Here is a 26,006-nt window from a genome sequence, read left to right on the forward strand (position 1 = left end):
AAGCTTTGTGTATTATGAATATGTATTCTTATAATCAAGGACAAACATTTAATAGCTTTATTAAAATACTATTGTGAAGGCTAAAGATTTTAATTTTATGTCTTATTACTCACCTTTAAGAGTCTTTATGGTATCCATCAATTGAAGTTGAGTTACCTTCCCATCAGCTGTGAGAAAAGACACAAGGTTTTAAACAAAAGCAACAATAATATGGGAAGTCAAAAAGCACTATAACTCAAAATTACAAAAATTAGTATAAACAGCAAATCTTTTAAAATTTATTTTTTAATCAATAAAATTATATACATTTATGGTGTGTAACATGTTTGATATAAGCATACATTGTAGAATGGCTAAATCAAGCTATTTAACTTATGAATTATCTCACATACTTATCATTTTTTGGAGTGTGAATACAAAATCTACTCTTTTAGTAATTTTCAAGCATATAATACATGGTTATTAACTATAGTCACCATGATGAACAATAGATGTCTTGAACTTATTCCTTGTGTCTAACTGAAATCTTGCATCTTTGGACCAAGAACCCCCTATTTCCTGCACCCACCAACCTCTGATAATCACTGTTTTACTCTGTTTCTATGAGTTTGACTTTTTAAAATTCCACATATAAGTGCAATCAAGTGGTGTCTGTCTTTCTGTGACTACATTATTTCACTAATATGATGTCCTCCAGGATCATCTACATTGTAGCAAATGACAGAATTTCCTTCTTTTAAAAAGCTGAATAGCATTCCACTGTGCATATATATCACTAATTTAGATATATATATATATATATATCCAGGAGTGGACTTTTTTGATCATATGGAAGTTCTATTTTTAATTTTTTGAGCAATCTCCATACTGTTTGCCTTAATGGCTACATTATTTTACATTCCCACCAACAGTGTGTAAGAGTTCCCCTTTATCCACATCCTTGCCAATACTTACCCTTGGTCTTTCTAGTAATAGCCATTCTAACAGGTGTGAGGTGATACCGCATTGCCATTTTATTTTTAATTTCCCTGATGATTAGTGATATTGAGCATTATTTTCCCCTCTTTTTTTTTTTTATTATACTTTAAGTTCTAGGGTACATGTGCACAAAGTGCAGGTTTGTTACATATGTATACATGTGCCATGTTGGTGTGCTGCACCCATTAACTCGTCATTTACATTAGGTGTATCTCCTAATGCTATCCCTCCCCTCCTCCCCCCTCCCCACAATAGGACCTGGTGTGTGATGTTTCCCTTCCTGTGTCCAAGTGATTTCATTGTTCAATTCCCACCTATAAGTGAGAACATGCGGTGTTTGGTTTTCTGTTCTTGTGATAGTTTGCTGAGAATGATGGTTTCCAGCTGCATCCATGTCCCTACAAAGGACAAGAACTCATCCTTTTTTATGGCTGCATAGTATTCCATGGTGTATATGTGCCACATTTTCTTAATTCAGTCTGTCACTGATGGACATTTGGGTTGATTCCAAGTCTTTGCTGTTGTGAATAGTGCCGCAATAAACATATGTGTGCGTGTGTCTTTATAGCAGCATGACTTATAATCCTTTGGGTATATCCCCAGTAATGGGATGGCTGGGTCAAATGGTATTTCTAGTTCTAGATCCTTGAGGAATCACCACACTGTTTTCCACAATGGTTGAACTAGTATACAGTCCCACCAACAGTGTAAAAGTGTTCCTATTTCTCCACATCCTCTCCAGCATCTGTTGTTTCCTGATTTTTAAATGATTGCCATTCTAACTGGTGTGAGATGGTATCTCATTGTGGTTTTGATTTGCATTTCTCTGATGGCGAGTGATGATGAGTATTTTTTCATGTGTCTGTTGGCTGTATGAATGTGTTCTTTTGAGAAGTGTCTATTCATATCCTTTGCCCACTTTTTGATGGGGAAATGGGATCTAATTAAACTAAAGAGTTTCTGCACAGAAAAAGAAACTACCATCAGAGTGAACAGGCAACCTCCAGAATGGGAGAAAATTTTTGCAATCTACTCATCTGACAAAGGGCTAATATCCAGAACCTATAAAGAACTCAATCAAATTTACAAGAAAAAGAGCACTTTTTCATGTATCTGTTCCCCATTTGTATGTCTTCTTTTGAGAAATCTATCCATCAGGTCCTTAGCTCCTTTGCCCATTTTTAATCTTTTTTTGTATTCTTATTATTGTGTTGTTTGAGTTTCTTTTTATTTTGGATATTAACCCCTTATCAGATGTATGGTTTACAAGTATACTTGTCAATTCCAAAGTTTGTCTCTTCACTCTGTTTCTTATTTTCTTTGCCGTGTAGAAGCTTTTCACTTTGATGTAATATTATTTATCTATTTTCACTTTTGTTGCCTGTATTTTGGGTTCATATATGAAAAATCATTGCCCAAACCAATATCATGGAGCTTTTCTCCTATGTTTCTTCTGATAGTTCTACAGTTTCAGGCCTTATGTTTAAGGCTTTAACCCATTTTGTGTTGATTTTTTTAAGTTGTGTGAATTAGGGTTGCTATAGTTTGAATGTTCCTTCTGAAACTCATGCTGAAATGTAATTACCAATTTCACAGTATTGGGAGGTGAAGCCTTTAAGAGGTTATTAGGTTATGAGGGCTCTAACTTCATGAATAGATTAATGCCCTTACTAAGGGAGTGGATTAATTATCATAGGAGAGGGCTCCTGATAAAAAGATGAGTTCGGCCCAATTTCCTCTCTCTGTCTTGAGTGCTCACTTCTGCTTTTTGCCTTCCAACATGGGATGACCCTCTCCAGATGCCAGTGCCATGCTCTTGAACCTTCCAGCCACCATGCCACAAAACAAATAAATGTCTTCTCTTTATATAAACTACCCAGTCTGTGGCATTCTGTTATAGCAGCAGAAAGCAGACTGCCTTAAAGGTCTAATTTCATTTCAGCTTTTCCAACACTATTTATTGAAGAAACTGTGTTTTCGCTATTATATGTTCTTAGCCTCTGTCTAAAATCAAATAACCAAAAATTCATGGATTTATTTCTTGTCTCTCTATTCTGTTCCATTGGTCTATGTGTCTGTTTTGGGGTCAATACCATGCTGTTTTGATTACTATAGCTTTGTGGTAGATTTTCAAATTTCGTAGTGTGATGCCTCCAGCTTTGTTCTTTTTGTTAAAGACTGTTTGACTATTCAGTCTTATAGTTCCATATAAAATTTAGGATTGTTTTTTCCATTTATGTAAAAAGGTAACTGGAATTTGGATAGTAACTCCATTGAACACATTGCTTAGAACACACTGATTAGCACACATTGCATAGAACACATTGCTTTGGGTAGAATGGGCATTTTATCATTATCAATTCTTCTAATCCATGAACAAGGAATATCCATGAATGTGATATCACTCCACTTATTTGTGTCTTCATTTTCTTTCATCAATGTTTTATACTTTTCAGTACACGGATCTTATACTTTCTTGGCTAAATTGATTCCTAAATATTTCCTTGACTGTTTTTTTTTTCCAGCTAATTCATCGTTAGTGTATAGAAATGCTACTGATTTTTTTATGTTCAGTGTGACTTTACTGAATTCATTTTTTAGTTCTAACAGTTTTTTGGTAGAAAGTTTGGAATTTTCTATATGTAAGATCATGTCATCTGCAAACAGATGCTATTTAACTTCTTTCTTTCCAATTTGGATGCTTTTTATTTCTTTCTATTGCCTAACTGATTTGGCTAGGACTTCTAGTACTATGCTGACTAGACGTGGCAAGAGTCAGCATTCTTCTCTGGTTGCTGCTGTTAGAGGAAAAGCTTTCAACTTTTCAGTTAAATATGTTGTTAGCTATGGGTTTGTCATATATGGTCTTTATTGTGTTGATGTACATTCCTTTTTTACCTAATTTGCTGAGAGTTTTATCATAAAAGAATGTTGAATTTTGTTGAATGCCTTTCCTGCTGCTATTGTGATTATAATATGGTTTCTGTCCTTCATTCTGTCAATGTGGTATATCACATTTATGGATTTGCATATTTGGAACCATCCTTGAATCCGTGAGATAAATCCTACTTGATCATGGTGAATGATCCCTTTAATGTGCTATTGAATTCAGTTCACTAGCATTTTGTTGAGGATTTGTGTATCTGTACTCATCAGGGATATTGAGCTGTAATTTTCTTTTCTTATAAAGTTCTAACCGGATTTGGTATCAAGGTAATCCTGGCCTCATTAAATATGTTTGGAAGTATTCCCTTCACTGTAATTTTTTGGAAGAGTTCAAAAAGGACTTGTGTTAATTCTTTCTTAATTGTCTGGCAGAATTCAGGAGTGAAATCATCAGATCCTGGGCTTTGCCTTGATGGAGACTTTACTGATTGAATCTTCTTACCCATTATTGATCCTTTCAGATTTTCTGTATCTTTGTGATTCAGTCCTTATAGGCTGTATCATCTACAGCTTTATCCATTTCTTCTACATTATCCAATTTGTTGATGTATAAATGTTTGTAGCAGTCTCTTATGATCCTTTATATTTCTGTGCTATCAGTTGTGATGTCTCCTTTTTCATTTCCAATTTTATTTATTGGGTCTTCTCTTTTTCCTTAGTTTAGCTAAAGAGGTTTTCAACTTTGTCTATATTTTTAAAAATCAAATTATTAGATTCTTTGACTCTTTGTACTGTTTTCTAGTCCTATTTCATTTATTTCTTCTCTGATCTTTATTATTTTCTTCCTTCTACAGGATGCCTCATTTTATTGTGCTTATCTTATTGCACTTTGCAGATACTTGTTTTTTTACAAATTGAAGGTTTGTAGCAACCCTGTGTCAGGCAAGTCTACAGATGCCATTTTTCCAAAGCCATGCTCTCATTTCATATTTCTGTGTCACACTTTGATAATTCTCACAATATTTCAAACATTTTCATGATTATTATATTTGTTATAGTGACTTGTCATCAGTGATCTCTGATATTACTCATGTAATTGTTTTGGGGTGCCATCAAGCATGTGCATACAAGATGGAGAACTTAATATGTTTCTGTGGCTTCTGACTGCTCCATGTACAGGCCATTCCCCCACCTCTATCCCTGTCCTTGGGACACTCTGTTCTCTGATATGCAATAATATTGACGATACCCCTATAAATGGCCTCTAAATGTTTAAGTGAAAGGAAGAGTTTCACATTGCTCACTTTAAATCAAAAGCTAGAAATGATTAAGCTTAATGAAGAAAGCATATCAAAAGCCAAAATAAACTGACAGCTATGACCCTTGTGCTAAACAGCCAACTTGTAAATGCAAAGGAAAAATTCTTCAAGGAATTGAAATGAGCTACTGTAGTGAACACACAAAGAGAAACAGCCTTATTACTGATATGGAGAAAGTTTTAGTGGTCTGGATAGAAGATCAAAGCAACACAACATGTCCTGAAACCAAAACCTGAAGCCATCTCCATAACATAAAAGTACAAGGTGAAGCAGCAAGTGTGCTAAAGAAGCTGTAGCAAGTTATCTAGAAAATCTGGCTGAGATAACTGATGAAGGTGGCTCCACTAAACAACAGATTTTCAATGGAGATGAAACAGCCTTCTATTGAAAGAAGGTGTCATCTAGGACTTTCATAGCTAGAGAGGTGAAGTTAATGCCTGGGATCAAAGCTTCAAAAACAAGCTGACTCTCTTGTTAGGGACTAATGCAACTAGCGACTTTAAGTTGAAGTAATTTATTAATTTCACTAACCATGCTGAAAATCCTAGGACCCTTAAGATACTACTAGCACAGGATAAATCTACTCTGCCTGTGCTCAGTAAATGGAACAACAAAGCCTGGATAATAGCATACTGTTGGCAGCATGATTTACTGAAAATTTTAAGCCCACTATTGTGACCTAGTGCTCAGAAAAAAATATTTTTTGCAAAATATTACTGATCACTGACAATGCAGACAGTCACCCAAGAGCTCTGATGAAGTACAAGGAGATGAATCCTGTTTTCATGCCTGCTAACACAATATCCATTCTGCAGCCCATGGACCAAGGAATAATTTTGACTTTCCAAGTCTTATTCTTTAACAAATACATGTTGTAAGGCTGTAGCTGGCATAAATGGATCCTCTGATGGATCTGGGCAATGTAAATTGAAAAGCTTCTGGAAAGGATTCACCACTCCAGATGCCATTACAAACATTTGTGATTCATGGGTGGAGGTCAAAATGTCAACATTAACAGGAATTTGGAAGATGTTGACTCCAACCTTCATGATAACTTTAAGAAATCATTTGGAGGAAGTACCTGCATATATGGTAGAAATAGCAAGAGAACTAGAAATAGAAGTGCAGCCTGAAAATGTGACTGAATTGCTGCAAATTCATGATATAACTTCAATGGATGAGGAATTGCTTCTTATGGGTGTGCAAAGAAAGTGGTTTCCAGAGATGGAATCTACTCCTGATGAAGATGCTGTGATGCTTATTTGGTTTGTACTCCCAATGTCTTGTCACAGATGACAACCTCAGTAGATGTCTGTCTGTGTAACTGAATATTTATTTATAAGAATAAAGGGGAGATTCAGGGGATCATCGTAGATGGGAGGCAGTTTTAGATTGCAGCTTCGGACATAGCAGCATGCAGAGGCTTGCACTGTGAATTTCAGTTCCACATCAACTACAAGAACAAACCAGCAATCCTGAGAGAAAGTGGACTCCTCCTGCAGGACCCAGGAGACACCCCAAATACTGTGAGTGCCCCAACTGCAGAAGTGAGAAAGGGAGACCCTCTTCTCCCAAACACACACCCCCACTGGAGAAAGTGAAGGTCTGTTTGTGGGAGAAGTTTCTGACTTTACCTGGAGCTGAGTCAAGTTGGAGAGCTGAGCGAAATATGGGGGTAGAGGAAGCAGCAGAAAGGCTCTGGGAGTTTGGTGGGTCCCCAAGCAGCCCATTCTTGCCTGGCATCACAGGGATCCACTGGGAAGGTGGCCAGAGAACCACAGGGTAAAACTACACAGAGAGAAGGAATTATCTCGCTGAACTTTGTAACAATTTGAGGGGGCAAGACGCCTCCTGGCCAGAACTCGGGAGAAGGCACGAATCAGGTGTGCAGACTTCACAGGTGGGGAAGAACTAAAGCCCTTTTCTCTTGCAGCTGGGAAGCAGAAAGCCTTGGCAAATTTTCTTTTTTTTTTTTTTTTTTTTTTTGAGACGGAGTCTCACTCTGTCGCCAAGGCTGGAGTGCAATGGCCAGATCTGAGCTCTCTGCAAGTTCTGCCTTCCAGGTTTACGCCATTCTCCTGCCTCAGCCTCCTGAGTAGCTGGGACTACAGACACCTGCCACCTTGCCCGGCTAGTTTTTTGTATTTTGAGTAGAGACGGGGTTTCACCGTGTTAGCCAGGATGGTCTCGATCTCCTGACCTCGTGATCCGCCCGTCTCGGTCTCCCAAAGTGCTGGGATTACAGGCTTGAGCCACCGCGCCCAGCCTACCTTGGCAAATTTTCAAACCTGTCTTGCCCTCCGCCTGGAGACAGACAGGGCTATTGCGGGGGAGGGTAGGCACAGTGGGAGTGAGACCAGACTTTTAGTTTGCATGGGAGCTGGGTGAGGCCTGTGACTGCCAGTTTTCCCCCACTTCCCTGACAATCTGCATGACTCAGCAAAGGCAGTCATAATCCCCAGTGACCTGGGAATCTCACCTGCATCTCCTACAGCAGTCGCAGCAAGGCCTGCCCAAGGAGAGTCTGAGCTCAGACATGCCTAGCCACCCCCCACCTGATGGCCCTTCCCTAACCACCCTAATAGTGGAAGACAAAAGGCATATAATCCTGGGAGTTCTAGGGCCCCCACCCACCACCGGTACCTCTCCATACTATGACAGCTTATGCTCCCTGGAAAGCACCACATCCTGGCAGGAGGGCAACCAGCACAAAAATAGAACATTAAACGACCAAAGCTAAGGACCCTCACGGAGTCCACTGCACCCTCCACTACATCTACCGAAACAGGCACTGGTATCCATAGCTGAGAGACCCATAGACAGTTCACATCACAGGACTCTGTGCAGACAATCCCCATTACCAGCCCAGAGCTGGGTAGACTTGCTGGGTAACTAGACCCAGAAGAGAGACAACAATCACTGCAGCTCGGCTCACAGGAAGCCACATCCATAGTAAGGGAGGAGACACCCCTCATATTGTCTTTCGCCCAATTTCTGCCTCCAAAGAAAGGAGAAGTAAAAACTAAAAGGCAGAAATGAAATCCACAGGCAGACAGCCTGGCGCCATGCCCTGGGCCTGGTAGTTAAAGAGCAACCCCTGACCTAACCAGTTATGTTATCTATAGATTACAGACGTTGTATGGAAAAGCACTGTAAAAATCCCTGTCCAGTTCTGTTCTGTTCTGATTACCAGTGCATGCAGCTCCCAGTCACATACTGCTTGCTTGCTCATTTGATCATGACCCTCTCACATGGACCCCCTTAGAGTTGTGAGCCCTTAAAAAGGACAGGAATAGTTCACTTGGGGAGCTTAGTTCTTGAGACAGGAGTCTTGCCAGTCCTCCCAGCCGAATACACCAATTCCTTCTTTAACTCAGTGTCTGAGGGGTTTTGTCTGTGGCTCTTCCTGCTACATTTCTTGGTTCCCTGACTGGGAAGCGAGGTGATTGGCAGATGGTCGAGGCAGCTCCTTAGGCGGCTTAAGCCTGCCCTGTGGAACATCCCTGTGGGGGACTCTGACCAGCCTGAGCAACCGGATCCTGAGAGTGCTCCCGGGTAGGCATTTGCTCCGGTGGGATGCCTCACCAGAGCAGTGTGTGGCAGGCCCCCGTGGAGGATCAACCCAGTGGCTGAACACCATGAAGGAACTAGCACTTGGAGTCTGGACATTTAAAACTTGGTAAGACTGGTCTTTGGAACTTGTCCACTCTGTTTGAGTGGAAGCGTGGCCTGATTACCCATGGCATGTCTTTATTGACACATTGGTTTTGATTTTAGATTTGACTTGGTTTGAATTGCTAGACAGGACTGGTCTTGGGAACTTGCCTACTCCATTTGAGTGGAAGCGTGGCCTGATCACCCACGGCATGCCTTTATCAGCACTTTGGTTTTGGTTTTGGTTTTGACTTGGTTTGAATTGCTTGACAGGACTGATCTTCGGAACTTGCCTACTCCATTTGAGTGGAAGCGTGGTTTGATCACCCACGACATGCCTGTACTGGCACTTTGGTTTTTGTTTTTGATTTGACATGGATTGCTTGATACTTTGGTTTTAGTTTTGACCTGGCTTGGATTTCTTGATACTCTGATTTTGGTTTTAATTCTGGTTTGACATAAACTGTAAAAGTGTGTGTGTGCCCTTTTTACTCGTTCTTTGTTCTGTGGTGTGTGTGTGGTGTGAGCATGGTGTTTTGTCTCAAGGAAACAGAGGTGAGGCACAAAATAAGCCCACCCCACTAGGAACTATGTTGAAAAATTTTAAAAAGGGATTTAAGGGAGACCATGGAGTTACCATGACACCAGGAAAACTTAGAACGTTGTGTAAAATAGACTGGTCAGCATTAGAGGTGGGTTGGCAATCAGAAGGAAGCCTGGAGAGGTCCCTTGTTTCAAAGGTATGGCACAAAGTAACCTGTAAAGCCAGGGCACCCAGACCAGTTCCCATATATAGATGCTTGGTTACAGTTGGTTTTAGATCCCTCCACAGTGGTTGAGAGAACTGCAGTATAAGAAGCTGGTAGAGGCAGAGAGAGAGAGAGAGAGAGAGACAGACAGACAGAGAGGCAGAGAGGAGAGAGAGAAAGGTGAGGAGAGAAAGACAGAGGAGAGAGAGAGAGAGAGAGAGAGAGAGAGAGAGAGAGAGAGAGAGAGAGGACAGAGAGACAGAGAGGAGAGAGAGAGAGAGGCACAGAGGAGAGAGAGAGAGGCCAAGAGGAGCGCAGAGGCAGAGGGGCCAAATGAGGCCACTGACAACCTGTAGCCTTCTATCAAAAATCCTTAACTCAGTAATCCACAGATTGCCCAAATATATTCAACCTGTAGTGGCAACTGCTTCATTAACAGAACAGGAAACCTCATTGTGAGCACACCTCACTAGTTCAGTTCAGAAATATCCTAAATCAAAAAAGAAAAAAGTAGCTTACTAACTGAAAAATCTTAAAGTATAGGGCTATTCTGTCAGAAAAAAAAAAAATAAGGAAATTCCCTTAACCCAGCAGGTTTCCTAACAAAGGATTTAAATCTTAATTCCCATAAAAAGGCCTGGGCAGACCTAGGAGGAACCCCCTTCAGGACAGGATGACAGATGGTTCCTCCCAGGTAACTGAATGAAAAAAAAAGGGAGAATTTATATAAAGAGGAATGTTATATGATAAATTATTGTTCTAAAATAGGGGAGAATTTATATGGAAAGGAACGTTATATGGTAAATAATTGTCCTAAAGTAAATTAATTGTTTGGTTTTTTTTTAAAGGTTATAAAAGGAAATTCATGCAAGAAATTGTTGTATAATTTAAAAGTAATCAGGCCTCCTAAATGTAAAACTATTAAAGAAACAGTTTATGTGCAAAGTATACAAGGAAAGTAAAATATACTTTTGGTAGAAGAATTATAAGGAGGCACAAGAATGTAAAGTTTTACCTACATTAAGAGGTTAAAAATATGTATATTTTGTTTTAAAGTTTTAATCAAGTTTTAAAATGTTAATTGGAAAGAAAATTCTGTGTGTAAACATTGGCTAAAGAGGTGGTATCCAGCTTTTCTGTAAACTGGACATTAAAATAAAAGCATAACAGGTTTTTCTTAATGCACCAACCTGCTCTTTAGCAAAAATTATAAAAGGTTAAAAAGAGTCTATAAAATCTTACCTTATGGTCAAACATTAAAAATTGGATAAATATGTCTACAAGGTTTTATTAAAATTAGGTTTCACATTAATAACATACTAATATAAAGGTAAAATTTAGCTTATCTGGTATAAAAATCATACAGGAAGCATTGTTAAATGTAAAATGGTATTTGGCTTTCTTTGTTTTAAAAACTAATAAAAATAAGTGCTAAAGGAAATTTCTCAGTAAAAAGGCACTAAGGACTATAAAGTCCACTGCCAAGGTCTCCACATTTAAAACAAAAGGTCAATTTCTTAAAAATTATATACTTGGTTTATCTTCCACTTTCCTTTCCCTCAAAAACTAAAAGTCTTTTAGCACATGTACCACCCCTAGAATTTCCAGTAAACCAGCACCAGCCTGAAGATCACATTCTCATCAAAGGGTGGAAAGAAGAAAAACTCGAGCCAGCCTGGGAAGGACCCTACCTTGTGCTGCTAATCACTAAGACTACTTACTGTTCATACAGCAAAAAACGATGGACTCATCACACCCAAGTCAAGAAAGTGCCACCCCCTCTGGAGTCATGGGCCATAGTCCCAGGGGAAAATCCTACCAAACTAAAGCTAAGAAAAATTTAACTCTTTTCATCTATTCTATTACTCTTTCTTCTTTCCTTGTTCTATTGCTGACCACCTAGTTATTAACATAACCAAGTCAATTTCATCTCAAACTATTGCATTTAATGCTTGCCTTGTTATACCCTGTGGAGACTTGCCAAGTCAAAGATAGCTTTCTACTTTAGAAAAGTACTTCTGTCCCTCCTGACTCTCCTCAGACTGGGCATTAGTAAACTAGGACCATTTAATCCGGGGAGATTTCAATAAAGACCCCAGTGCCAACCAGGAGTCTTGCCTCCCGATGTACAGCTTTCATGCCATAGTTGGTCCAAAGTTCTGTGGACCAATAAAGAGCAAGGATGGACTGCCCCAACCAGTTTTTGTAATTTCCTAAAACCATACATTCATTTTACTAAAGGATCATAGAAGTTAAAGACTTAAAACAAACTTTAGCAAGATGCAAATGCCTGGTTAAAATGGATCAAATATTCCATCTGCATGTTAAACAAAAGCAATTGTTATGCTTGTGCACATGGCAGGCCAGAGGCCCAGATTATCCCCCTTCCACTAAGGTGGTCCTCCAGTTAACCAAGTGTAGGCTGCATGGTAGCTCTTTTCCAGGATTTTACAGCCTGAAGTAATAAGTCATGCCAAGCTCCCTGCTATATCCTGAAGTCTGGCACCCTGCGGGTCAGCCCCTGAGGGCCATTCAGCTTCCATCTCCCAACACTAAGTTCACTTCATGTCTCTCATGACAGGGAGGAAACTTAGCATTCCTTGGAGACCTGAACGGATGTGATGAGCTTAAGAATTTTCAAGAGCTTATCAATCAGTCAGTCCTTGTTCATCCCTGAGTGGATGTGGTGGTATTGTGGTGGACCTTTACTGGGCACTCTGCCAAATAACTGGAGTGGTACTTGTGCTTTATTCCATTTGGCTATACCTTTCACCCTGGCATTTCATCAACCAGAGGGAGAAAAAATAAGACATCATAAAGCGAGAAAAGCCCCTTATGGGTCTTTCAACTCTTACATCTATTTAGATGCAATTGGAGCCCTGCAAGGAATACCAGATGAATTTAAAGCTTGAAATCAAATAGCTACAGGATATAAGTCAATATTTTAGTAGGTGACAGTTAATAAAAATGTAGATTGGATAAACTACATCTATTACAACCAACAGCAATGAGCTTTTCATGAGTCAAAAGAAAAACTCAGGTCAGCCCCAGCCCTGGGGCTACCTGACCTGACAAAACTTTTTACACTCTGTTTCAGAAAGAAAAAAAATGGCAGTTGGAGTTTTAACCCAGACTGTGGGGCCCTGGCCAAGGCCAGTGGCCTATCTCTCAAAACAACTAGACAGGGTTTCTAAAGGTTGGCCCCCATGTCTAAGGGCCCTGGAAGCAATGGTCCTGTTAGCACAAGAAGCAGATAAGCTAACTCTTGGGCAAAACCTGAACATAACATCACCCCATGCTGTGGTGACTTTAATAAATACCAAAGGACATCATTAGCTAACGAATGATAGCTAGATACCAAAACTTGCTCTGTGAAAATCCCCACATAACCATTGAAGTTTGCAACACCCTAAACCCCGCTACCTTGCTCCTGGTATCAGAGAGCCCAGTTGAACATAACTGTGTAGAGGTACTGGCCTCAGTTTATTCTAGTGGGCCCAGTCTCCGAGACCATCCTTAAACATCAGTAGACTATGAGCTGTATATGGACGGGAGCAGCTTCTCCAACCCCTGCAAAGTGACTCTGAAGAAGACAACAAGCCCTGCTCCAGTCACACCTGAAAGCTGACTGGTCGACACATGGTCGACGCATGGGGAAACTCATCACAGGACCCATTTTCCTTAAAATTTGGACTTGTACACTAAGGACTTCAACTGACCTTCCTCAGACTGAGGACTGTTCCCAGTATATACATCAAGTCACTGAGGTAGGACAAAAGATTGCTACAGTCCTATTATTTTATGGTTATTACAAGTGTACCAGGACTCTAAAAGACACTTGTTTGTATAATGCTATTCTACCCAAGGTATGTAACCCAGGAAATAACCAACCTGATGTGTGTTATGACCCATTTTAAGCCTCCCATGATCATAGTTTTTAAAATAAAATTAAGGACTGGTCCTTTTCTAGGTGATACAAGTAAAGTAATAGCTACGACAGAAGAAAGATGGGTCCCCAAGCACATGACCCTAAAATTTAATGCTTGTGCCACTATCAATAGCAATTGGCATGGAATAGGATGTGGTTCTTCAAATTGGAAAAAAAAAGATTTCATGGCAGGAAATAAGCATATCTGCCATGAATTAGGCTCATGTGCAAATGTGTGTAATTACTGGTCTTGTGCCATCTAGACTACTTAGAAAAAGAATGAAAAAGATCCTGTTTAGCTCCAAAAAGGAAAAGGCAGTCCCTCATGTACAAGTGGAAGCTGCAACCCCTTGAAATTAGTAATTATAAATCCCTTAAACACGAGGTGGGAAAAAGGAGAACATGTATCTCTGGGCATCGATGGAAAAGGACTAGATCCTAGAGTAAATATCTTAGTAAAAGGGGAGGTTCGTAAACTCTCTCCAGAACCAGTATTTCAGACTTTCTGTGATGAACTAAATATGCCAGTACCAGAGACTCCAGGAAAAATCAGAAATTTGTTTTTGCAATTAGCCGAGCATGTAGCCCAGTCTCTAAATGTCACTTCATGGTATGTTTGTGGAGGAACTATAACAGGAGATCAATGACCACAGGAAGCCCGAGAATTAGTGCCTATAGACTCAGTTCCTGATGAATTCCTGGCCCAAAAGAATCACCCTGATCAGTTCTGGGTTCTACAAGTCTCAGTTATTGGACAACATTGCACAGCTAGATAAAAAAAAAAATTCACTCATCCTGTAGGATGATTTAGTTGCCTGGGACAAAAACTGTATAATGGTACCACAAAAACAGTTACATGGTGGAGTTCAAACCACACAGAGAAAAATCCATTCAGTAAATTTCCAAAGTTGCAGACCGTTTGGGCCCAACCAGAATCCCACCAGGACTGGATGGCCCCCACTGGGCTATACTGGATATGTGAACATAGAGCCTACACTAAGCTGCCTGACCAGTCAACAGGTAGTTGTGTTATTGGCACTATTAAACCATCTTTCTTCCTACTGCCCACAAAAACAGGCAAACTCCTAGGCTTCCCTGTCTATGCTTCCCGCAAAAAGTGAAACATAGCCATAGGTAATTGAAAAGATGATGAATGGCCTCCTGAAAAAACTATACAATACTGTGGGCCTGCCACTTAGGCACAAGACAGCTCATGGGGATACTGGACCCCCATTTACATGCTCAATCAAATCATACAGTTGCAAGCTGTCTTGGAGATCATCACTAATAAAACCGATAAAGCCTGTTCTGATCTGGCAAGAAACTCAGATGAGAAATGCTATCCATCAAAATAGATTAACTCTCAACTACTTGCTAGCAGCTGAAGGAGAAGTCTGTGGAAAATTTAACCCTACCAATTGCTGCCTGCACATAGATGATCAGGGGCAAGTAGTCAAAGATATAGTTAAAGACATGGCGAAACTGGCACATATGCCTGTACAAGTGTGGCATGGATTTGACCCTGAGGCCATGTTTGAAAATGGTTCCCAGTGCTAGGAGGATTTAAAACTCTTATAATAAAAATTACAGTAATAACAGGAACCTGCTTACTGATCCCTTGTCTACTACCTGTACTCATTCAAATGGTAAAAGGTTTCATTGCTACTCTAGTTCACCAGAATGCTTCAGCACAAGTGTACTACATGAATCACCATTGATCTGTCATGCAGGAGGACATAGGTAGTAAGGATGAAGGTAAGAACTCCCACTAATAAAATGAGTGAGTATCAAAGGGAGGGAATAAGAGAGGAGACCACCCCTCATATTGTCTTATGCCCAATTTCTGCCTCCAAAGAAAGGAGAAGTAAAAACTAAAAGGTAGAAATGAAATCCACAGGCAGACAGCCCGGCGCCACACCCTGGGCCTGGTAGTTAAAGATCGACCCCTGACCTAACTGGTTATGTTATCTATAGATTACAGACATTGTATGGAAAAGCATTGTAAAAATCCCTGTCCTGTTCTGTTCGGTTCTGATTACCAGTGCATACAGCTCCCAGTCACATACTCCCTGCTCGTTCAATCGGTCACGACCCTCTCACACAGAACCCTTTAGAGTTGTGAACCCTTAACACAGTGAAACCCCGTCTCTACTAAAAATACAAGAAAATTAGCCGGGCATGGTGGCGGGCGCCTGTAGTCCCAGCTACCCGGGAGGCTGAGGCAGGAGAATGGCGTAAACCCGGGAGGCGGAGCTTGCAGTGAGCCGAGATCGCGCCACTGCACTCCAGCCTGGGGCACAGAGCGAGACTCCGTCTCAAAAAAAAAAAAAAAAAAAAAAAAAAAAAAGGACAGGAATTGCTCACTCGGGGAGCTCGGCTCTTGAGACAGGAGTCTTGCCAACGCTCCCAGCTGAATAAACCCCTTTCTTCTTTAACTCGGTGCCTGAGGGGTTTTGTCCGCAACTCTTCCTGCTACATTAGGGAAAGAAGGGGGAGAGTACTACATCAAGGGAACACCTCATGGCACAGAAGAATCTGAACAACAGCCTTCAGCCCTAGACCTTCCCTCTGACAGAGCCTACCCAAATGAGAAGGAACCAGAACACCAACCCTGGTAATATGACAAAACAAGTCTCTTCAACACCCCTCAAAAATCACACTAGTTCACCAGCAATGGATCCAAACCCAGAAGAAATCCCTGATTTACCTGAAAAATAATTCAAGAGGTTAGCTATTAAGCTAGTCAGGGAGGGACCACAGAAAGGTGAAGCCCAATGCAAGGAAATCCAAATCCAAATTGAGGAAAACTTCCCCAGCCTTGTGAGAGACCTAGACAACCAAATATAAGAAGCACAAAGAACACTGGGGAAAATCATCACAAAAAGATCTTTGCCTAGGCACATTGTCATCAGGTTATCCAAAGTTAAGACGAGGGATAGATTCTTAAGAGCTATGAGACAAAAGCGTCAGGTAACCTGTAAAGGAAAACTTATCAGATTAACAGCAGACTTCTCAGCAGAAACCCTACAAACCAGAAGGGATTGGGAACCTATCTTCAGTCTCTTCAAACAAAACAATTATCAGCCAAGAATTTTGCATCCAGTGAAACTAAGCATCATATATGAAGGAAAGATACAACCATTTTCAGACAAACAAATGCTGAGAGAATTTGCCATTACCAAACCACCACTACAAGAACTGCTAAAAGGAGCTGTAAATCTTAAAACAAATCTTGAAAAAAGCATCATCAAAATAGAACCTCTTTAAAGCACAAATCACACAGGACCTATAACACAAAAATACAAGTTAAAAAGCAAAAAACAAACAAACAAACAAAACAAAAAACACAAAGTACACAAGCAACAAGGAGCATGATGAAAGCAATGGTACCTCATATTTCAATATTAACATCGAATGTAAATGGTAAATGCTCCACTTAAAAGATACAGAACCACAGAATGGATAAGAACTCACCAATCAAATATCTGCTGCCTTCAGGAGACTCACTAACACATAATGACTCACATAAAAGCAAAGGGGTGGAAAAAGGCATTCTATACAAATGGACACCAAAAACGAGCAGGGGTAGCTATTTTTATATCAGACAAAACAAACTTTAAAGCAACAGTGGTTAAAAGAGACAAAGAGGGACAATATCCAATGGTAAAACACCTTGTCCAACAGGAAAATATCACAATCCTAAACATATATGCACCTAACACTGGAGCTCCCAAAGTTATAAAATTACTAATGGACCTAAGAAATGAGATAGACAGCAACACAATAATAGTGGAGGACTTCAATACTCCACTGACAGCACTAGAGAAGTCATCAAGACAGAAAGTAAATAAACAAAAAATTGACACTATATCTCAGAACAAATAGATTTAACAGATACATAAAGAACACTTCATCCAACAACCGCAGAATACACATTCTATTCAACAGTGTATGGAACTTTCTCCAAGATAGATCATATGATAGGCCATAAAATGAGCCTCAATAAATTTAAGAAAATTGAAATTATATCAAGCACTCTCTCAGACCACAGTGGAATAAAACTGGAAATCAACTCCAAAAGGGACCTTCAAAACCATGAAAATACATGGAAATTAAATAACCTGCTCCTGAATGACCATTGGGTCAAAAATAAAATCGAGATGGAAATTTAAAAATTCTTAGAACTGAATGACAATAATGACCCAACCTATCAAAACCTCTGGGATACAGCAAACGTGGTGCTAAGAGGAAGGCTCACAGCCCTAAATGTCTACATCAAAAAGACTGAAAGAGCACAAACTGACACTCTAAGGTCACACCTCAAGGAACTAGAGAAGCAAGAACAAACCAAAGCCAAACCCAACAGAAGAAAGGAAATAACCAAGAACAGACCAGAACTAAATGAAGTTGAAACAAGAAAAAATAAAAGATAAATGAAACACAAGGCTGGTTCTTTGAAAAAAAATAAATAAAATTTATAGACCATTGGCAAGATTAATGAAGAAAAGGAGAGAGAAAATCCAAATAATCTCACTAAGAAATGAAACAGGAGATATTAAAACTGACACCACTGAAATACAAAAGATAATTCAATGCTAATATGCACACCTTTATGCACATAAACTAGAAAACCTAGAAGAGGCAATGGATAAATTCCTGGAAAAATACAACCCTCCTAGCTTCAATCAGGAAGAATTGAATACCCTGAACACACCAATAACAAGCTGCAAGATTGAAATGGTAATTTAAAAATTACCAACAAAAAAAAAGTCCAGGACCAGACGATTCACAGCAGAATTCTACCAGACACTGAAAGAATTGGTACCAATACTTTTGACACTATTCCACAAGATAAAGAAAGAAGGAACCCTCACTAATTCATTCTATGAAGCCAGCATCACCCCAATACTAAAACCAGGAAAGAATATAACCAAAAAAGAAAACTATAGACCGATATCCTTGATCAACATAGATGCTAAAATCCTTAAAAAAAATACTAGCTAACTGAATCCAACAACATATCAAAAGATAATCCACCATGATCAGGTCAGTTTCATACCGGGGATGCAGAGATAGCCTAACATACGCAAGTCAATACATGTGATACACCACATAAACAAAATTTTAAAACAAAAATCACATGATCATCTCAAGTGCATGTGTGTGTGTGTGTGTGTGTGTATGTGTGTGTTTCTATGTTTAAATTTTTTTCAACAAGCTGCCCAGTTCATTTTCATCACTGACTTGGAAGTGTATGGTAGGAGAGAGAGAGAAATGAGGTGGACATAACAGTTAAGAGAAGATCGATAAGGTTTTTCTTTGTTTGTTACTTTTCTGAGCAAAAGTATATGAAATTTATCCTGAAGGCTCTAAAAAGTCTAAAGGACAAAACATGATGTCACTCCCAAACAAGAAAATCTTCAATGGCTCCCTCAACACTATTACTTGTAGGATAAAATTCCTGTATAATACTGCCTTGCCCACTTTTGTAGCAGCAGCCCTTTTTTTTAAAAAAAAACCACCTCATCAGATTTAACCACTTACAGTTACCTGAGAGTAACCATTATTTCCTTCCTTCTACTTTCCCTCCTTCCATCATTCCTCAAATATTTATTGTATATTTACTCTCAATAATTGTGGCACTTTTAACACTTTACTTTCCAATTGTCTTTATATACTTCCCCCTCACCACAAATGAACTATACAATTTCTTGATGGCAGGAACAGGCCTGATTCATCAGGTCCTCAATAAGTATTTGTTAAATGAGTAAATGAGCAAATGAGATAGAATTAGACCTATTTCTTTCTCATTAAAAACTGATATAGCTGAGATATGTGGCCCCAATCAAATCTCATGTTGAACTGTAATCCCCAGTGTTGGAGCTGGGGCCTGGTGGGAGGTGACTGGATCATGGGGGTCGATATTCATGCATGGTTTACCACCATCCCCTTCATGCTGTTCTTGTGATAGTGAGTTCGTTTTCAGGACATCTGGTTGTTTAAAAGTGCATAGCACCTCCCCAACCTCTTGCTCCTGCTTCAGCCATGTGACATGCCTGCTTCTCCTTCACCTTCTGCCATAATTATAAGTTTCCTGAGGCCTCCCCAGAAGTTGAGCAGCTCATGCTTTCTGTACCTCCTATGGAACTGTAAACCAATTAAACCTCTTTTCTTTATAAATCACCCAGTCTCAGGTATTTCTTTATAACAATGCAAGAATGGACTAATATAAAAACTAGTGTATAGCTATAATCTTCCACCACTGTATTGGAGAAACAACTCATCAACTTTTTTTACATCTATATTCTGACATTGATAATTCAATATATAGGAAGAAAAATAAGATTTATTTTAGACATTATGTATATTATTTCATGTATTTTTGGAATAATATTGTGAAGTAAACATAGTCTCTACTAGATAGTAAGCATTGTGTAAATGAAAGCTACCTTTATTACTATGACAGTTGAACCTAAGTAAATTAGAATTTCATGACACTGCTTTAGGTTGTTCTTAATAACTTGTAAAATGGAACTTAAACTTATTTTTTCTCTTTTCATTCCTCATCTTAACCTCCCTCACCTCCATTCCCCAAATTTCTTCTTTTGTCTGCCTATGTTTTGACCTTCCAATGACCTTAATGATGTTTCTGAGACCATACAGCTTAGTCAGTGTCATTTAGGGTCCCAATACTTTCTGTATAACAATCTTAATATTTATTTAAAATCTGAATGTCCATTTCAAAAAAATCATAACAGTAATAATAAATATATATATACACAAACATATCCCCTCCTTTAGTACTGGATATTTCTGTTTACTTTTATAGTAATTCAAAGTGCAGTATCAGTATGTCTTATAATTAAACCCAAAGCCGTCTTTGAAAGGCACCAAAGTAAATGAAATACTCACCACTGGTTGGGAGATGATTTACCAGCTCTGTATATTCTTCATATGTAACCTCAATCCCCATATCTTTCAGGAAATTGTCCAGGTTACAGATCTCAATTTTTTCTTTGAAGACACAGAAAAGTACATAACAAGAAATTATGATTTTTTCTAATGAGTCTGAAGTATGAAAACATGGTGCTTTACTATCATTAAGAAAAACAGTGAGAATTGTTTATTAGAATAATGAGAATTAAAATAGAAATCATTCCCTTCATTATGCTTCAGTGTGTGATGATAAATGAATGGCTGAAGACACAGTAAAAATTATTGGGCATTATATGATAACATAGACAATCAGTCCATATAAATTTTACCTAAAAGCAGTGGCTTAATTTGAGACTAACTTCATATATTAGTTACCATTGTTGACTATATTCACCTGATCACAATAAATATTTCACATGTTGATTTTTCCATAGATATTTAGGTTGTAACCAAGTTCGCATTAGCAATATAAAAATTTTTTTCATTTTCAGTATCTTCAAATTCTATAGTCTTACCAAAAACAAACAAACAAAAAAGATTTCTGCCATAATGTAGATGAACACATGAAAGAACAGGAGTTTTTCTTCCCATGAAAAATATTCTCATAAGTAACCCTAAAGGCTGGCAGTGAAGACACATGCTTTTCTCCTTTTCTTGCCAAGATCCCTTTAAAAAAATTGAAATGATTAAAATAAGGGGAAAAGGTGATAAACTCATAATAAATTCAAAGAGAATAAATATGGAAGGGGAGATGTGGGCATAAGTAGAAAAGAAGTTTGTATTTACGAAAGCAAAGTATGTTCATTTATTTATTCATTCATTAAACATTTGATTGTTTAGTGTCTTCTGTGTACCAGGCACTATCCTATGTGCTAGGGATATGGTAGCGAACAAAACAGAAATTCTCTGTCTCAAGTAGTTTATACACTACTTTGGGGAGACATATAACAAAGAAGTAAACAAGTAAATACAAATTGATAAAATAGAGTGGAGGAAACCACAGTCTAGACTATTCAAAAGAGGAGGATCTAGGTATATAGAAGTAAAGATGTGAAGGAAGCCAATTTGCCCAGAAAAAAAAAAAACAAAACCAGAAAAGCTCAATGCTCAGTTTTGGCAGGTACTAAGTTTAAAATTAAGAAGCCAGGAAGAGGGGAAAATTTGAAAATAAAGAGATTAAATGAAAGTCTGCCTATGGAACATTTGTACCAACCAGTCTCAACCTCTGCTTCTCCAAAATCCCTGAGTCACAGAACAGGCAGTTTAGCATTTACTCCCTAACCGAAATACTGGAGAACTCTCCAGCAACAGAATGAAAACCATAACTGTTAAGGTGGATTTTCATGACTGAGAATAAAGCCCAACTAATTCTGCCATTTAAAGGGTCTCTGAGCTAACTGTTGCCTCTTTACCTTCTCTCTCTGAAGCAAAGCTTGGCAGAGAACACATTTCATTCATTTCATTCATACACAGGGCTTTTATTCATGCTGGAAACCTAAGAGCTCAACCAATCCACAAATACAAAAACAAGACAAACTCTTACTGGCTACCAGGTATGATCTATTCAGTCTCTCATTCTTAACTACATAAATAGATGATTAAGGAAAGGAAAGATAATATAAACCAACAAAGATCTCTAATATGCTAAAAGAGATTCTGGAAGATAGTATACTCATAATGCATGAATGTGAGACTATGTGAAATGAATAAAAAGGAGGCACCCTTAGAAGTTAAAAATTATTAGTAAGAACTTCAAGATTCTGGAAAAAAAATTAAAAGTAAGATTGCCAAACTTAAAACAAAATAGGTCTTCAGAGAGACACAAGCACCTTCAAGTTTAGAAAGCCCCCAGAGTTCTAAGCAAAATGTATGAAAAAGATCCACAACTGAACTCATCATCGTAAAATTTCAGATTTCCAAGATAAGGAGAAAAGTCTTGCCTCAAAGAGAAAAGAAATAACAATCAGGCCAGGCGTGGTGGCTCACACTTGTAATCCCAGCACTTTGGGAGGATGAGGTGGGCAGATTATCTGAGGTCAGGAGTTCGAGACCAGCCTGGCCAACATGGTGAAACCCCAACTTTACTAAAAATATAAAAATTAGCCTGGCGTGGTGGCGGCTACCTGTAATCCCAGCTACTTGGAAGGCTGAGACAGGAGAATCGCTGACCGCGGGAGGTGGAGGTTGCAGTGAGCCGAGATCCCACCACTGCACTCTAGCGTGGGCAACAAGAGCAAAACTCAGTTTTGAAAAAAAAAGAAAAAAGAAAAGGAACATATCTTAGGTTGTTATTAAACTTCTCATCAGCTACATTGGATTTTTATAAATAATGTTCACGTTTTTTAAAATTCTGAAGGAAAATGAGATCGTACTTAGAATTATATTTCCAAATAAACTATCATTATAGACAATATAATAGAATAGAATCCATTATATGGAATGAGTAAGAAGCTGGAAGATGTTACTAATGTGGCCAAGAGCTCACTGGTTCCATCATTTGACAAGAAAAAAAGAAAAAGAAACCCCAGTAGAAATTTCAGGAAAAAAATTTATAGTATACATATGAACAAAACTTAAACTAAAATGTGACATAACACTGAGGTATTGATACTGATAAAAAGGAAGAACTCAGGACATCAGGATATTCTCCTTTGGGTAGCACAGATTTCATAACACTAAAAGAAGTGACTACATTACTAAACCACTAATAAACTTAGAAACTTTAAAAGTATACATATACACATATCTTAGATATATACATATAAGTACATATACATATATACATAGCTGTAGATATATACATATAAGTACATATACACATATCTGTAGAGACATAATTTTATGTAGATATACTTTAAAATTATACCTGTACATTTAAAAATTATATATGTATTATATATCCATAAATATACACATATAATTATATAACTTTAACAATGAAAGAGTAAAACCAACAGGTTTCTGGAAATTGAAGTTAATGAGGATTAAAGGTACTAATATGCTTTGATTCTACGGTAGAGAGTCAAGAGATACTATCAAAAGGATATGGAAGAAGAAAGAAAGGCTAGTGTTTATTATTTAAAGTTACAAATTCAGTGAACAGAAGAAGTGAAACTAATCTCTTAAGTATAACAACTTGAGAAAGGGAAGGGATGTGGAAGCTATGTCAGGAGTGAAATCATCATCAGCAGCAGCAGGGAGTCAATAGCTAACATCTAGAGCTGCAGATTTTAGAGTGTTGTCTGCAGACTCTCAGGAATTGCCAAGATCCTTTCAGGGGACCCACAAGGTCAAAGCTATTTTCATAACAGTAATTAGACATTATTTGCCTTTTTCATTGTGTTGACATTTGTACTGATAATACAAAAGCGAAAGTGTGTAAAACTGATGGCATCTGATTACAAATCAAGGCAGAAGCACCAAAGCAGTGCTGGTAGTCATTATATTCTTCACTGCCATGCATTTGTGGTAAAATAATAAACAATAAAAACCAATTTTACTTAAGAATACCTTGATAATTATATGTCTTTTGAGTATTTTGTATGATGAAATAAAGACAGTACTTCTACATACAGAACAAAAAGAGTTTTCTTGGGCAAAAGCATGCCGTGTTAAGTTGTGAGCTGAACCAACTGCTTTCTTCATGGACAACATTTTTACCTGAATGACAGGAAAACTATACTTATTCAGACATGGATATGTCTTGAAAATGAGTAAAGGAAGTAATGGAAGATATCTTGAAAATGAGTAAAGCAAACCCATCAGACTTCAAGGAAAACAACTGAAAATGTTTGTTGTCGATAAAATTCAAGTTTTTAAATGAAAATAATTTTGGAGAACTCGCATCTGCCATCATGAGCCTAAGAACTTCCCAAAGGTTAAAGACCTTTCTTAAAAGACTAGTGGTTATACAGATGAATGTGATCTCTTTAAATATGTAGTGAAATGTGTGAACATTTGGAAGCTCTATAAACCTCAATGATCCAGTATAGTTATGCACCACAAAATGATGTCTGGATCAATGATGAACTGCATATTCTGTAGTAGTCCCATATAACTATAATACTGTAATTTTACTAAAACCTTTTTATGTTTAGATACACAAATATCCATGTGTGTTACAATGGCCTATAGTATTCAGTACAGTGGCAAGCTGTATGGGTTTGTAGCCTGTGAGCAATAGTCTCCAAGTAATAGGTTACATCATACTAGATTTGTGTAAGTAAACTTGCGATGTTCTCATGATGACAAAATTGCACAATGACAAAATTACGTAACAATGCATTTTTCAGAATGTAGCCCCATCATTAAGCAATGCATGACTATATTTTCCAAATAACAAAATAATTATAAAAAATAATTATACAAGTATTTTTAAAAATCTGGTTAATGAGCAAAACAGCCAAGTTGATTTTAACATAAAGTATAAAAAGTTCACTAATAGGTTTTTGGAGTCTACATTGCAATTAACCTTTAAGAAACTGCCACTAGTGGAGTTTTGGTGTAATCTCAAAGAAGAATATTCACCATTATCTGAAAAGGTAATTCTTCTCTCTTTTCCAACTATATATTTATGTAAGACCAGATTTTCATCATATACTAACCAAAACATCCTATCATAACAGATTAAACACAGAAGCAGATATAAGATTCCAATTAGACATTAAAGTGATTGACAAAAATGTAAAATAATGCTCCTTTTCTCATTAAATTTTTTGAAAAAAATATTTTTAATGAAAGCATGAAATTTATGTAAACATGTAATTGGTTTACTAATATTATTTTAAACAAATCATTAAATAAATGTTGTACAATTTTCTCAGTTGTAGTATGGTAAATATCAACAGATACAACTCACATAAACTAAAGCTCTTTGGGATCCTCAGTAATTTTTAAGAATGAAAGAGTCTGAACACCAAAAGATCTGAAAGTCACTACTATAAATAAATCAGTATATAGTACTATAAACATATTATTTAAATCTATAGAAGTGATTAAAAGAACCAAAACCAGAAGCATTCAGAAGTGGTTTTCTCAAGGGAAGTGTGACTGGAGGTGGGAAAAGATAGAATAAGGATATGTTTCATTTTATTTTTAGCCTTTCTGTACCTTTTAATTTTTAACCATTTTTAGTAAATGGTAAAAATAGCATATTAATAAAATACAAGGATAAACAAAAATGGAGAAAAATACAGAAAGGAGCATACTGCTTTTATCAATCTTCACATGGAAATTTTTTGCTCACCTTTAAGCATCTTCACAACCCCTGTCAATGTATTCATATCCATATCTTCATCAGCTATAAGGTAAAATAAATTCACATATATAAGCATTGATACTCAAAAAATAACTCATATTTGGTAATTTTTACCATTTCCTCTAGAATTTCCTCACCTGTTGTTTTTACTTCCTCATCTCTATAACAGAGAAAATAATACTACCTACCTCACAGGCTTTGAGTAAGCATTAAAAGAGACAGAAGAAGTACTTAGACTTATGCCTAGCACATTGCATATGCAAAAAAAAATAGCCATTAGTGTTTTTATTTTTAAAAGT

General features: G+C 37.8%; 1 protein-coding gene across 1 annotated transcript in view; it reads right to left on the reverse strand.

Moving 5' to 3' along the window:
• LOC103243284 (uncharacterized) overlaps nucleotides 1-26,006 on the reverse strand; it is a 183,716-nt gene that overhangs the window by 115,773 nt on the left and 41,937 nt on the right. Inside the window, exons 8-10 of the mRNA XM_073005427.1 lie at nucleotides 25,696-25,749; nucleotides 20,427-20,528; nucleotides 114-167 (exon numbers count right to left, since the gene is read on the reverse strand). Of these exons, the coding sequence (XP_072861528.1) occupies nucleotides 114-167; nucleotides 20,427-20,528; nucleotides 25,696-25,749 (210 nt within the window). The remainder of the gene's footprint in view (nucleotides 1-113; nucleotides 168-20,426; nucleotides 20,529-25,695; nucleotides 25,750-26,006) is intronic.

The sequence above is a fragment of the Chlorocebus sabaeus genome, chromosome 16, assembly GCF_047675955.1.
Source record: "Chlorocebus sabaeus isolate Y175 chromosome 16, mChlSab1.0.hap1, whole genome shotgun sequence".
NCBI classification, from domain to species: Eukaryota; Metazoa; Chordata; class Mammalia; order Primates; family Cercopithecidae; genus Chlorocebus; species Chlorocebus sabaeus.